Source organism: Chinchilla lanigera, unplaced genomic scaffold (assembly GCF_000276665.1).
Source record: "Chinchilla lanigera isolate Chin_1 unplaced genomic scaffold, ChiLan1.0 scaffold00013, whole genome shotgun sequence".
NCBI classification, from domain to species: domain Eukaryota; kingdom Metazoa; phylum Chordata; class Mammalia; order Rodentia; family Chinchillidae; genus Chinchilla; species Chinchilla lanigera.
This window is the reverse complement of record NW_004955414.1, coordinates 6,982,331-6,998,033: the sequence shown is the minus strand read 5'-3', so window position 1 is coordinate 6,998,033 and position 15,703 is coordinate 6,982,331. Positions and strand designations below refer to the sequence as shown.

The 15,703-nt window shown below is 38.3% G+C and overlaps 1 protein-coding gene across 7 annotated transcripts in view; it reads left to right on the top strand.

Moving 5' to 3' along the window:
* The window catches only part of Ccdc83 (coiled-coil domain containing 83), a 46,747-nt gene extending 31,304 nt beyond the window's left edge, over positions 1-15,443 (top strand). For all 7 annotated transcript variants that reach the window (XM_013511805.1, XM_013511806.1, XM_013511801.1 and 4 more), the window contains 4 exons: positions 5,528-5,649; positions 11,876-11,955; positions 12,441-12,643; positions 15,126-15,443. In XM_013511805.1, the coding sequence (XP_013367259.1) occupies positions 5,528-5,649; positions 11,876-11,955; positions 12,441-12,643; positions 15,126-15,293 (573 nt within the window). In that variant the 3' untranslated portion in view covers positions 15,294-15,443. The remainder of the gene's footprint in view (positions 1-5,527; positions 5,650-11,875; positions 11,956-12,440; positions 12,644-15,125) is intronic.
* The last annotated feature ends 260 nt before the right edge of the window (positions 15,444-15,703 follow it).

The window sequence follows — 15,703 nt, the reverse complement described above, 5'->3', positions numbered from 1 at the left end:
GTATTGATTATGATGCTATTTCACAATTAGACTCATACTGTAAGAAAGAGGAGAAATGGTCAAAATTGCTTTATGTTTAGACTTTCTTTGTATTAAAAAATAATTCTTACTTATATTTAGAATATAAGTCATACAAAACTACCCACATTTTCCGGATGTGGTAGTGCACACCTGTAATCCCAGTACTGAGGAGGCTGAGGCAGGAGAATCTTTGTGAGTTCAAGGCCAGCCTGGGCTACATAGTGAGTTCAAGGCCAGCCTGAACTGCATAGAGAGACCCTGTCTCAAAAAACAAAAATACCACCACCAGTAACAAAAAGGCTACCTGCATTCAAATGTCCTTTCCTCTCAGTGACCTAAGATAAATCAAACAAGATCTAGGAAAGTTTTCAGATAACCCTAAGTCATTGAAAATTTGAGGTCTTTAGAGGACTTATTCAGACCTATAAACTAGATTGGGGAGATGTAATGTTACACTTAAATCAAACATTGACTGCTAATGAGGGACAGTGGGTACAGACTTTAATTTATGAGTTTCTTAAGTGTATTACAGATACCTGGGTATACATGTTTTCAGAGTAGGTTTAACTAGAGCTAGCCAGCACTATGGAGGAAAGTTGCCTAAGTAAGTAGACAGAGAACCCAAAATGTCCTGAGGAGCTCTTTGTCCTAGGGCTAAGATTTCTTGTGGATTATTACCAGTCTCTGTCTGTCCCTGGAGTATCTCTTTTGCAGGCTGAGATTTAGAACTTTTGGTTCAGTCATTTATTGGAAAGTGAGCCCTAAACAATATAGTTGGAACACTTTCATTTTCTCTTTCTCACTCTCAAAAGGTTAAAAGCCTTGAGGTTCTTTGATTATTGGTTTAATTTTCTGCTTGACAGTGCAGTGGGAGTCAATCATGGGTTTTGTCCCTGGAGATATGTTTTGCTAAGAATTAGAGATCCACCCTGGGAAGCTCCTGATTTTAATTGTCTTTCTGTACCTGAGATGGTTAGGATTTACTTCTTGTGCCATACTTGGAGGCACTCTTCTGTCCCTTCTCCACTGCGCTGCCCCTGAGAAATAACAGTTTGCAGCAGTGTTTGGTCCAAGACAGTTCTCTCCTCTGTGGCTGCTGAGTGTCAGGACCAACATCCAGCATGGTGCATTTGCCCTCCCTGGGACCCTTCCAGAGTGAAGCTGACCTTCACTTATCTCCGGGGTTGGAAACTGGTCTAGATTTAATGGGCTTTGGTGTGTGGCTGAGTGGTAGAACGCTTGCCTAGCAAAAACTGGTCTCGATGTAATCCTGAAACTCTCAAAGAATAAAAGTGTTAATCCAAGTTTATCTGCCTTTCAATTCCTTAGGCAGAACTGGAGATTAACTCCTTTTCCCTCTCCCTTCAAGCATGGTGCTGACTGGTTTTATAGCACAGGGCAGACTGACTGATTTTTATAACACAGATAAGTTCATAGGTAGAACAAAACATTTCTAGGGAACCTTACGAGTTTAATCATAATTTACCATGAGAACAAGTATTAAAGAATAGGCACAGCCCCAGTCCCCAGAGGACTCCCTCTCTCATGATTTCTCTCGAAAGTCATGCTGAGGAAGAGTTCATACTGTTCCCAGAAATCTCTAACTTAGTTAGAAATTTTATACTTCTATTAAGTAAAACAGTATGTTCGTATAATAATGACTCAACTCTTAGTATGATATGGTGTCACAGATCCTAAGCCGAAGCTTAGGGAAGTTGACCACAAAAATTTAAATTGATAAGAAATGCTGTATTGGTGCTTGACTCTTCCTCTTAAAGCTACAAGTTATGTTTAGTTTTTTTTTAACTTCTCATAATTCAATGAAAATAAAGAAAAAATGTCAAATGTAATTGAATAATGGGCAAAAAGAACTTAGTAATAAAGGACAAATCTTTTTAAGGAAATTCAATAGACTTGATTTGCCTTTATTTCAATAAATATTCATTTTAGTTTTATTAAATTTACTCATAAAATTAATGAAAATTATTTATGGTTATAAATATTATCACAAGAATTAGAAATTGCCAAGACACAGAACAGTGTATGTCAGTCAGTGTCTTTGGGAAAGGTTTAAAAGGAATAATAAGGGATATTTAATAATGCAATTGAAAATATTTCTCTATTTAACTCAACAATAACAAAAAATTTGGATCTGTGGGAAGGATACGAAGATGTACTGTTGCATGATTTTCATTATTTGGTTTTATTTAACATGCTTATTAGGAAAATGAAGGAAATTGAAATTTTCAAATGACATAGACTAACTCAATATATGGAAAGCCAGAGAAACAACAGAAAGATTCAAGGAAGCTGGCAAAGTGTCAACTATGAAAGGATCTTTCAGAAGAAAAATTCGAGAATGTATATTTAAATCAGGATCTTAGGCCCCTGACTTACACCAGTTTTAACTTATTTTTCCCAGTTTTGTACATTTCTTAAGTATATGGGGGAAAGTGGTCTTCACCTCTTCCTTTTTACTTTCTTGCCCTGAAAATCTAAAGATATTTATGTGACCATGGAAAAGAACTAGTTTTTATTTCCATAACATTTCAGCCTGGCAGGGAGAGAGCAACTGATGAGGACATTCCTGAGTACTCCAGAGAGGGGGTGGTACACAGGATAGCCTTAGCCTGGAAGCCTGGGTATAACTCTCCAAGGAACCTTATTCTCAACTTTGGATAGAGACCAAGAACTCTGTGTGCTGCGTCCCATGCATGCCAAACCCGTAGGACAAATATTGCCAAATGTTCTATTTTCTTTCTCTCTTTATAATCTCTAACTGTAACTTCTTTCTCATTTTTGACATTTAAAAAGTCAAACTTTTTCTTAAGGCACCCAAACTTGTAATCAAATTAATTATCTTGCAACATAAAAGATCCTATAACACCAATCCTTAGCTATTTAATTTAGTATTATGGAGTTAAATGTTTTTTGTTAAATTATTTGAGGCAGTAAATAATATACGCTTTTTCTTTCAACTCTTAAGCCATCAGCAGTATTTGAACCTTTTCTAGGACACTAGTATTGTTACATATTATAATTTTATTTTTGTTCACTGTAACACTAAGTGGTTTTTAGGAGAAGAGTCATGCCTTATTCACCTTATATCCTTCAATGTCTATCTCAGAACAGTGTACATATAAAAATTCATATACTTGCTGGTTTGATGGCACATGCCTAGAATACCATACTTTGGGAGGCTGAGGCAAGAAGATTGTGAGCTCAAGGTCATCTTGGGCAACTTAGCAAATTCAAAGCCAGCCTGGACCACATAGCAAGGTCCTCTCAAAAAGTAAAACAAAACAAAACAAAAATTCGTACATAATGACATGTAATAGAGGTGTGCATACAGTAATATACCAAATACGTCAAGATTCCAAAATACAATTGGAGTTTCAGTAACAGCAGAAAACGTTAGTATTATGGTTTATGTCTGTGTGTGCCCTCCAAAGCCTCATGCGACCTTGGGGCAGGCTATTAGAGTTGAATGATTGTGGGTGTGAGAGCTACACCGGCCCTGGGGTGGATAGTTTGCATATGTAAGGGAGAGGAAAAGAGTGCTTGGGGCATTCCTCCCCCATTCCGCTCTGGTGTGTGGTTGTTGCTTAGCTGTGTGCTGTCGCCATGAGCTGCAGCTCTCTGCCATGTTCCACTCTGCCTTATAATCTGCCAAGTACGGACTGATACTTCCATAAACTGTAAGCGAAATGAACCTTTCCTTCCTTAATTTTGGGCATCAGGTATTTTGTCCCAGCAGTGAGGAAAAAGTAACCAAGACAGTTAGTTTCTTAAATATTCATCTCAGTTGCATTCTTGGCATCTCCTCACAAGATACATTGAATCTAAACCCTTGTGCCTTTTAAAATTTCACCTCATTCCCTCAAAATTCATTACTTCCTCCTGTTTGTCTATTGTTCTCACCAGCCTATCACTTTGTTTTGGGGAGGCAGGGGTTTTTGGAGACAGCATCTTGTTATGCAGTCCAAGCCAGCCTTGAAGTCACTATGTGGCCCAAGCTGACTTCGAACTTGCAGAGATCCTTCTGCCTCAGCCTCCTGAGTGCTGGGATTACAAGCATGTGCCACCACACCCGGCTCTGTCACTTTCTTTTTATATTCCTAGTTCTAATTCTTCTGTTGTCTTGCTTTCTCCATGATCACTCCCTGGCTTGGCAGAAAGGTGATTTGGGAGTTCTACTTTAACAGTCTTTCATACATTCTTCCCACTGTTGAGCCTCCTTTAGACAAAGTTGTCAAAATGTACTTTTTAAGAGACTGATGGGAACTCTAACCCACATGAGCAGATTTTGTTCATGTTGGTATGAGTCGTATTTCCTCAGTGAACGCTAAGTGTGTTCTATCTAGCAATGACCTGCCACTATCTAAAAATGATGTTCTTCAATGTCTGACCCTTCCCTGATGTCCAGTATTTCTCCCCACTTGTCCTCTGTATGTGTCCACATCAAAATAACTGTGATTTTGGGCATGTGGCTCCTTTGTGTAAAAGGCACCTTCTTGTTCCTATCTAAGGAATCCCTACTTGCCTTTCAAGATCCAAATGAGATGCTGTTTTCTTCTATTTTCCCTTTTATTCTGACATCTGACAGAAAGAGTGCATCTCTCTCTCTTCCCACAGCAGCTGGACAGCTTCCAATGTGGTTTTCATCACACTGTTTTCCATTTTCATCACCATTTTCTCTTAGCACCAGGCTGAGACCCTAGGTCGGTGGCAGCAAGCCTCTGGCATGTGTGCTGTAGAGGCTGTTTGTAACATGGGAAGTTCTAAAAGTTCCTCATCACTGTCCTAGGTTATTATCTTGTTCATTTGTTTCCAAAGTGTAATACAATTTCTAGCACACAATAGGCATACAATTAAATAAATAAATCATCTTTCATCTACCTGACATTTTTCTTTTTTGTTTTTTTTTTTTTGTTTTTCTTCCAGTACCAGGAATCGAACTCATGACTTTGTGCTTGCCAGGCAGGCGCTGTGCTGCTGAGTTAAATCCCCAGCCCCTACCTGACATTTTTCAAACAACATCATCACTCAGAAAGAAAACAATTATAAAGGCAAACAAAAAATTCTGTGGACCTCTCTTTTTAAAAATACCATAATATTGCATTATCCAAATGTTATTTTTTATTGTATTGTTTATAATTACCCTTAAACAGAACCTCATTTAGCTACAGTATGCCATGTTGCTAAATTCATTAGCTTTGTTTTCTCATTTCTGCCTCTAGTTCACATACAAGTTCATTAGAGTTTTTGAAGCATGGGAAAGGACAGCTTCTACTCTCCTATTGTAACTGCCTTACCATGAAGCAAGTTCTGCTACATTGCCATACCTGTTTCTTCCAACAGAGGAAGGACAAAGCTAACCTAGTAATAAGTAGATGGTAGATCTTTTCCTCAGGCAAATGCACTTACAGGAGTTGAATTTGCTATAGAAGAGTTTATAGAACTAAATCAAAAAGTACCAATATCCATTCTCTTTTTCTGAGAGCAGATTGCAATTCATAGGAAGGAAGTTGAAGAATTAGAAAATACTATTCATGAACTAGAAGAAGAAAATTTGGTGCTTATTGATCAGCTATTCAACTGTAGACTTGTGGATCTCAAAATACCCAGGTGAAAGTCATTAATATTTTCTAGAAAGTGTTTTATAAATATTTGTATCTGTAAATTTTTTATTTATTTTTATTTTTTATTTTTTCTGTAAATTTTTTAAAAGATGATTTACTTCTTCACTGCTCCATCCAGAATGCAATAGTCAAAAATAAAAGGCCAGGGACTGGGGATTTAGCTCAGTGGCAAAAGCGCCTGCCTGGCAAGCACAAGGTCATGAGTTCGGTTCCCGGTACCGGAGAAAAAAACAAAAAAAAAAACCTAACAATCAAAAAATAAAAGGCCAGACATGGTGGCTCACATTTGCAACTCCAGCACTCTGGGAAGCTGAGACACAGTAATCACAAGTTCAAGCCCAACCTGAGCAACTTAGCAATTAGAGAGACCCTGTCTCAAAATAAAAAATAGGCTGGAGATAGAGCTTAGAATGAAGAACCTGAACAACCCACAAAATGGCCGTGATGAAGGTATAAGATTATTACTCTTGATCACAAGTACAGTGTAAACGTTCTCTTATTTGTTTTCCACTGCACTGTACTCCTGATAGAAAATATTTAACATGAACATCACAATTGCCAACCTTCAGGAACCTGCAGACCCACAGGAGAAATGTTATGAGTTAAGTGCATATCAGCTCAATAGATGAGCAAGTGCAGAGTTAGCACAAAGGAGGGGGTGATCAACTTGCTGGGAGCTTCTTAGAGATGTTCTGGACTTCTGGTTACCTTGTGAATATGGAGTTATTTCTTCTGAAATAGTCAAACTGTTCTGTAGGTGGAAAAAATATCTGGGATTCCAAGCTGCACAAGAGAAGTCAGTGTATACATAGCTTTGTATTTTAACATGTTAAATATTTAACATGAACATTTTAACATGTTAAATATTTAACATGAACATTTTAACATGTTAAATATTTAACATGAACATTTTAACATGTTAAATATTTAACATGAACATCACAATTGCCAACCTTCAGGAACCTGAAGATTCAACTTGCTGGGAGCAAGTATTTTAGATTACCTATTTTTTTTGCCTGAATCCCCCTATATGTGTGTATATATATATATATTTAATTATATCAATCTTGATGGGAAAACTAGGGCCTTGAAATATGGAATTAACATTGAAAGTGACAGTCATAATTTGGATATACAGTATAGTAAAAAAATAAATAATCTAAAACAGCACATTTAGGAAGAGGGAAAATAAATTACACAAATGTAGAGTGCATATGTGCAAGTATGGGTGATAAGTATTAAATCTAGGAACTAAATTAGATATTCAATTTTTTAAATTTTTTTTTATTTTTTTATTTTAAAGAGTAAAAGAAGGATAACATAGTAATAGGGGGCTTACCAAATTACAGACAAAGTGGTAGGAAATTATCAGTGTAGCTATTCAATTGATTATGGTAGAAAAGGCAGTAAAAATGTTCCAACCAAATAGTTCATGTTGCTTGTTTGACATAGAAAAATACTACTTGAGACATGGTAAGATTTTATTCCTTTTAATCTTTTTTGTTTTTAAGACAGGGTCTCATTCTGTAGTTCAGGCTTGCCTTGAATACACTACATAGCTCAGGTTGGCCTCGAACTCCTGGCAATCCACCTGCCTCAACTTCCCTAGTTTGGGATTACAGGTGTGTTCCTCCATGCCTGGACAATTTCTTCTTCTTCTACTTTTTTTTTTTTTACAAACTTCTTAATGTGTTCCAAGAAGGACGGATACAGTTAAGTTGTAGGTTTCTTGCTTGCTAGGCTAAGTGATGGGAGTTGGGTACAAGATTGGAGAAATTGGGAGATGGCATAATTACTCTAAAGTCTGAAAGCTGGATAAGGCAGGATACAGAAAAGGGCCACCTATCTCCCATGATCGCACCAGGAAAAGTACACACGAGTGTTGGAGGTGAGGCTGAGTGAGCGGAGTGATTACTTGGCTCCTATTTTTCTGGTCTCTTGACCCGATGCTCTGGAGGGCCTGTGAGGGGTCAGCTCTCTTGTCAGCTCTCCTCTCTAGGATTAGGTCTGACATTCCTGTCCTGCCTCTAATCCTTGTCATCTACTGCCGCTGCCTTCTGTGTGATCATGTCTAATCTCTGCCAGCTGTCACTGTCCTCATTTTCTAAACTGGCTAAACCTATGGCTCTGCTTCAGTGAGCTCAGTCTGATACATTTGATTTGGTGCTGACATGGATATGAAGTGCCAGTATTTATAACAAAGGTCATTCCTCCATGGGCCAGAGAGGACTTGGCAAGAGCGGGAAGGGAGCTGTGATTTTTTTTTTTTTTTTTCCAGTGCTGGCATCAAACCTAGGGCCACACACATGCTAGACAAACACTCTGCCACCGGGCTGCATCCCCAGCTCAGATGGGAAAAGTTCAATAAGAATTTTTGTTAAATTGTTTGTTGTGTAGTATGCAGTTGAACCCCTCTGTCTTCCCCACATTCCCCAGTAAAATCCACATTATTCATTAGTGCTTTATTGACTCATTTCTTTAGTGGGAGACATGGAGTTGTTATTTCACCAGAGTTGGAAGAAATAAAATCAAAATCGTTTTCAATTTTCTATTAGTACATGTTTGCAGTACATAATACTTACACTCATCTGAGGGGGTAGGTACATGTACTTAATTCTTTTTGTTCTCCTTCCTCTCTCCTCCCTCTCCCATCCCTCCGTTTCTGGATTCCTTTCCCATTTGCAGATATATGAGTGAGGTTTTTAAGAATTGAGTTAGGTGTCCCTGGTATGTACCTTCATAACACTCTGAAATTTTTCACTGTAACTAGTTCTTATCGTTCTTTTGATTATTTCATGTCTGCTTCCTTGTTGGATTCCTCAACTCCTTGAGGAAACTGTTTAGGACATTTTAGAAAGATATGCATAAAGAAACAAGGAAATGTGTAAACTCTCAATTAGCGGGTAAGAGTTCTTAACCAAGTTAACCCGAGAGTATTTAGGAGCTTCTGCTATAAGTTTTTAAGTCAGAGAAGCATAACATGCATTGTATATGTTACAGTAACTGACCTTTGCAACATTTGTTGAGAATTCAGTCCTCTACTAGTACTAGGAGAGTGATGAGAAATAGACATGAATTGTCCCCACAAGCACAGAAAAAGTTCTTGTTTTCATTCTGCTCAATTAGAGTTGTTACATTTCCCATATCACAAGCTTTTTTTTTCCATCAGAACTGGCATATAACACAGCATTTTGCTGACATACTAGTGAAAACAGACAAGGCAAGTGTCAACCAGAGGTGACCGCCTTGGAATACTAGTGCCACAGGGCGGAGACTAAGTGGGCCCGTACCTACACATCCAACACTAATATCTTTTAAAGTGTCTTTCTGTATTGCTAAATATCATGTTGTTGCCCTATAGTGGTACAGAAATGACAATAAACTTATTAAGAGAGAAAGCTAGATGTATAACAGCTGTGACATTTAGTAAGATCTTAATTATTCAAAATGGTAAAAGCAGAAAATAATTCTATAGCCCCAGACATGTCTACCTGAAGAATAGAGCTACACATGAAACACAGGATACAAAATCAACACATAAAAATTAGGCCAGGCAGGATAATGCACGCCTGTAATCCCAGCGCTTGGGAAGCTGAGGCAGGAGAATGGCGGTGAGGCCAGCCTGGGCTACGAAGTGAATTCAAAACCTTATCTCAAAAACACAAACAACAACAAAAAATCAGTAGTGTTCCTGTATACCAATAATGAACTCATTGAGAAAGAAATACAAAACAATACCATTCTTAATAGCATCAAGCATCAAAAGTTATATTCTTAGGAATTAACCTTACCAAGCAAGTGAAAGACCTCTACACAAAAGCCATAGTAATCTGAAAAAGAAGATGGAAGGGAATATCAGAAAATGGAAAGATATTCCCTGTTCCTGGACAGGCAGAACCAAGACTGTCAATATGGCCATAGTCCCAAAACTGGTATATAGATTTAATGCAATTCCAAGCAGAATGCCAATGGCTTTCCTCATAGAACTAGATAAAACAATCCTAAAACTCATAGGGAACTGAAGAGACCCAGAACAGCAAAAGCAATCCTGGGCAACAAGAGCCAAGCAGGAGGCATCATGATCCTGGATGCAGAAACAACCCTGGCATATTCAGCTGTCATGTCTTTGATAAAGGGGCCAAAAACATATCCTGGAGAAAAAATGGCCTTTTAACAAATAATGTTGGGAAAACTGGATATATACATGTAGAAGAACAAATGTAGACCCGTATCTCTCACCATGTACTAAACTAAAATCAAAATGAGTCAGACATAAATATTAAAACAGAAACAATCTCCTACAATAGAAAGTAGGTTAGACTACTGTTGAAGATCGGCATAGGTGAGGACTTTTGAACAGAACCTCAGTTGCACAAGAAATAACATCAAGAATCAAAAAGCGGGATCATATCAGACTTTTTGTTTTTGTTTTTTGAAAAAAAACAAAAACAAAAAAAAAAAACTTCTGCATAGCAAAGGAAACAACCGGAGTGAACAGACAACCTACAGAATGGGAAAAACTTTTTTTGGTATTATGGAAGTAGCTTATAGTGTGTCCATCAGCAAATGAACAGGTAAAGAAAATGTGGTATTTATACACCTCTCATGCAAAGGATAAGTGAGATATTTGTACAAAAATGGATGCACCCTGAGACCATAATGTTAAGTGAAATAAATCACACACACAAGTTAAACATGATCCTGCCAGGTTCAATTACCAAGTGGTACAAATGGATCTAATCCATTTTATTGGTCTTTTTAGTAATTAAATTAATTAAAAGCCACCTGATGGGACAGTCATGCATGTACCACCTGTGGTTCAAGCCGCCTGACAATGAGATGTATGAATTATCAGCCCCACCGTGAACATGTTAAATATTGTATGGTTTCTCATCTATGAGAAACCCAAAGTAGAAATAAATTAAAGAGCAGAATAAAAGATATATAATAGGAAACAGGGAGACAACTTTTGGAAAGAGGAAGGTACCAAAAATGAAGGAAGAGGGGAGGGAGGGGAAGGACAGAGAAGGGGATTAAAACAAAGAATTAAGACCTGTTATGTACATGTATGAACTCCTTACAATGAATGTCATTACATATTATAAACGTGTTAATATAAGTGCTCTGCATAAATACTGTATGCAATTACAATAGTTGCTAGAGTTATAAGTGTCTAGATAACACTTTATTCATGTTCTTTAAATAACTGACAGCCCCCACTTCAGGGGATTTATTTGGGCTGCTAATTTGCTAAACATGAGTGGTTGTTTGCACATCTGCAAAGGTTCAACTGCTTCATGTTCTTTTCAGGCAAGTCAAATGGCAATGCCATTCAGGACTTTCAAAGCATGTTTTCTTATTAAAAATTCAGTGGGCATTATGAAGAGGAGAGCACAGAATTAAATACATGTGCAGAGAGCTGCAGCAGCATGCAGTGTCCGGTCACTGGGCTTGAGGTTAAATGTGTCACTGCTGTCCTACGAACAGGGATCCAAGAGTGGGTACTATACTAGCCACCATTTTCTAAGCACATAATTTACACATCACTTTTCATGGGGAGGCAAGCATTACTCCGTTTTTCAGATAAGGAAATAAGCCCAATGAGGCTAGTTGACTTGCCCAGCATCACAGCGATCACAGTATATAGCAGAGATACTTGTAGTAAAACATGTCATTCAGTCAAAGCCAGGACCCAGATAGCATCTTGGCTATCTACTGCTCTTTCTCTTCATGTCAAATCCACTCCATTCTGGGTATTGTCGATCCTCACCTGAATTACAGAAGAAGCAACCTAACTGAAGTCGTGCTCACTCTCATTTCTGAGATTTTGCATGTGCTACTTCCTTATCTTCGAATGCCCTTCCTTTACTCGAAGCTTTTCCTTGGTGATCATCTCCTGGTTCTTAAAAGATTCAATTCAGGATTCATCTCCTTCAGCAAACCTCTCTACCTCCTGAAATGAACTCAGTCCTGCTTCTCTCTATTCCCTGCATTCTTACACTATGCTAGTGACCCACTGTGGTAGAAACAATTGCTGTAAAATACTATAGGATTGCCTGCCTCTCCACAGGGCCTTATGCTCAGGGGTAGAAACCATGTCTTATTTTCTTTTTTCCATAAATCTCTAAAATCCAGGAGAGAAACTGACATTAGTAAGCCCATAATACAGTATTTGTTGACTGGTAGACTGTTTATCTTATTTGTTCTTTTAGGCGACTGTATCTTAGTCAAGCTGCTGGACAGGAAGTACCACCCGAAGAAATGCCTTTGGAGCTGGCAGAAACATATATAGGTATATTTTACTGCAAAGGTGTTGGTATACAGCTGTTGAGTGTGTGTTATGGGCAGGTGCCCCATCTGCAATAACTGTTCAGGGAATGAACACACACCAGCTCCTGTAGGCTTCTCTTCTTGCAGTGCCTGGTCTAATCATTTTCTTCTCTGTAGCCTCATTTCGCAGTCAAACACACCTGCTTCACAGTGACTGAAGCAGATGGCAGTGGGGAAGAATAGGGTGTTGCCTACAGTGATATAATTTGAGACCAAAATGGGCCAACCAAAATATCAAAACATATAAGTTCCACATGATTACTGTAAATTATTAGATGACAGAAGAAAATACAATGTAGAGTTTCTTAAAATGAGTTCTTACTTTGATCCATAAATTCTACATTTCTAATGTTCTGCACTCTTTCAAATTAAAAATGTGGCAAAAGATGTGTTGCATTTTTTAGCTGTTCCAAGTATATACATAAGTAATTTCTTTGCCTTCATCAGAAGAGAAGTCAAAACTGCAACCCATAGGAGAATACAGAGACACACTGAGCCCCCTAGGCGAGAGCACCTCCCTCCAGCTCAGCCCTGGAGACAGTGGCAGGAATGTCCGGCACCTGAGGATAGATGAGGTGGACAGCTCATGTACAGAGTTTGGGGATTCTCAGATGAAGCATTTACTGTATGAAGATGAGTGGGATTTCAAGGTAAGGTTCATGAGACCACAACTTTGGTTACTAAAAGAACACTTAGAAAAATTCGCTTAAAATAGGGATACTGAAAGCTTCTATTTGCATTTATTAATAACATAGGCCCATCATTCCCCTCTCTCTCACTGGATACTATTTTCACTCCTACTTTTGGCCAGTTTGCTACGTACCTTCTTTTGTGGACCTCTATTATTAGTATACAGTGTAAGTGATACGACACTACATAATAAACTAGCCCAATCCTAGTGGCTTGGAACAATACCCTCAGAGCTTTGTTGTGTGTAGGAATTTGGGAAAGGCCCTGCTGGACAGTTGTCACTTGGGCCGTGGGCAGCTGCAATCATTTGTTGGGTAGAGTTGTACTCATATGATTGGGGTAGGAGGATCCACTTCAAGGTGGTTAGCTACATGGTTCACAAGATGACACTGGCTAAACAGGGGCCTCAGTTCCTCTACATATGGTCCTCTCCAAAGAGTGGCTCGGGTGTCCCTGCGAGATGCCTGGCTTTTCCCAGAGCAAGCAAGATAAAAGTGTCAGTGTATTGAACAGCAGCTTTGGAAATCATATTTCATTACTTCCTTCATGTTCTCTTGGTTGATGTAGTTACCAAGTTCCAACCAAAGGGAAGAAACATAACTCCTACATCTTGATGGAGAAGAGTCAATGTCACATTTAAGGAAAATATATGGGATAGGATATGTATCAGGCCATTTTTTGAAACTGCACATATACTACTATTAATCCAAACCTGGGATATCAAACCTTTGACTTTTAAATCTTTTTTTGGTATGTCACCCCCTCATCACCCCTATTTTTTTTCTTCATATTGCCCAGAACTTTAAAAGTTCTCATACAGTTTATGTCTGATAAGAGAAAGATGGATATAAAACAGAAGAAATTGAATAAACTACCATTTACCAAGTACAATTCTAACATCAAATGACCACTTAAAGACTAAAATTTGGGGGCTGAGGATGTGGCACAGTGACAGAGCACTTGCCTAGCTTGCATGAGGTCTTAAATTTGATTCTCAGCACTGCAAAAATAATAGTTTTTTGTTTGTTTTTTGTTTTTTTCTGGTACCGAGAATCGAACTCACGACCTTGGGCTTGCCAGGCAAGCTCTGTGCCACTGAGCTAAATCCCCAGTCCCTGCAAAAATAATAGTAATAAAGTTCTAGGCTCTCTACTATTGAAACACCCACATATATCTCTTAAAACCATGACTTTTATGTCATGATGACCTCAGACTAGTGGATATTTGTATACAAAATTCCCAAACCGTATGCCACTGAGTTTAATAAAAGGCATTCTTTTTATAGGAGTTTTTGATGGTAGAACTATCATGTCCATAGTGTACAATGTGGTAGACCTCTATCAGTTTCCTTTTTCTCCTATTTTACATTTATCACAGCTCTATAATTATATTTTTAAAACTAAATAAAATTATAAGCATTTTAAGTAGTAAAACGGTGCTTCTTTTTTTCATTCTTTTTTCTCCGGTACCGGGAACCGAACTCACGACCTTGCGCTTGTCAGGCAGGCGCTTTGCCGCTGAGCTAAATCCCCAGCCCCCCCTTTTTTCATTCTTTGATTCTCCTAAATTCAAGTAAATATTAACAATTCCCACAACATGCCCAGGCGTTCGTTTGTCTCTCTGACAAGTCTGTGTGCTTTTCATTCCACCTAGCACTGGATACAGGGCAAGGCACATAACGGGCAGGCAGGAAAAGTTTGCAGAGGTGCTGAAGTTCAAACGTGAGAGTCAGAGCTTGAGAGGTTTCCCAAAGCAAAGCACGTTGGGGAAGGGCCTGCGCTGCCCCACCTGTTGCGGGTTGGCCGTACGATTTTATGTAAAGACTTGCTTGTTGACATCTTACACTACAGTTTGGCAGAATGTAGTAAATTTTATTTGTATAATAGCCAAGGATCCTGCAAAAAAGAAAAAATTATTAGAGATTTAAAAGTCAAAGGTTTGATATCCCAGGTTTGGATTAATAGTAGTATATGTGCTCAATATTGTTCATAGTCAGAGTGGCATTTGCAGAATCTTTCCCTTTGTTCTTGAATAATAAAATTTTGTTATCTCCTAACCAATAGAGAGCCTGTGTATATACAGCTAGCATTCTTCTACCAATTAAAGTTCTTACAAGGGGGCCTGGGAATACAGCTCAGTGACAGAACACTTGCTTGCCATATACAAGGTCCTGGGTTCAATCCTCAGTACAAAAACCAAAATAAAAACAGCTTCCAGAGGTTCTGTTCTCTTCTCTTTGGAAAAACTTCCCTACTATGCTCCACTGGGTATATAAGCTTTCAAGGTGTGAGTTTTTTTAAAATTTGTATTTCATGTGCTCCGTAGCATTCAGAAAATCAAGAAGGCAATGAAATCTGTTGGGTATAGGTCAAACACAATAAGCCTAATCTATCAAGGCTGACTTGCCAGATAACCTTTCCTCTTGCTGCCTCTTCACTGTAGGAACATGCGGATTTGGGCCCCCTGGCAGTGAAGCTCATGCGTGTGGAGAGCAAGAAAATGCCCATTCATTTTCAAGAAGAGGAAATTTCAGTCAGATCTGATGAAGATGTCAGCAGCCCAGAAAACCGCATCACATATAAGATGATGAAGTCTTTTCTCCAGGCCTGAAAACTGAAAATGTAAACAACTTTTCGTTATAAATGGGAATTGAAATATATGCCAGGCTGCCCATTTTACATACACTTTGGTCCACTTTTCAGCCTGTTGTTTCTACAGACCATAATTACATTTAAAATTAAAGTTTCAAGTACTCAGCTATTCATTTGATTACATGTCGTGAGTGGCAAAAATAGAATACACTTATTTCTGTACTGAAGTATTGGGCTCAAGGTAGGCTCTGAGGTTCCTTTCTACTTAAAAACTTACTGATTAACATTTACTTCTAATATGAAATTGTTCATTCTGAAATGTTTCTACAAAAAACATAGAGGTTGTCATAGTACTGGCTATACAGCTTTCCCTCTAAGAATTCTGAATAAGACAGCCAGTCTATAATTCAAGCCTTTTTTCAATCTAAG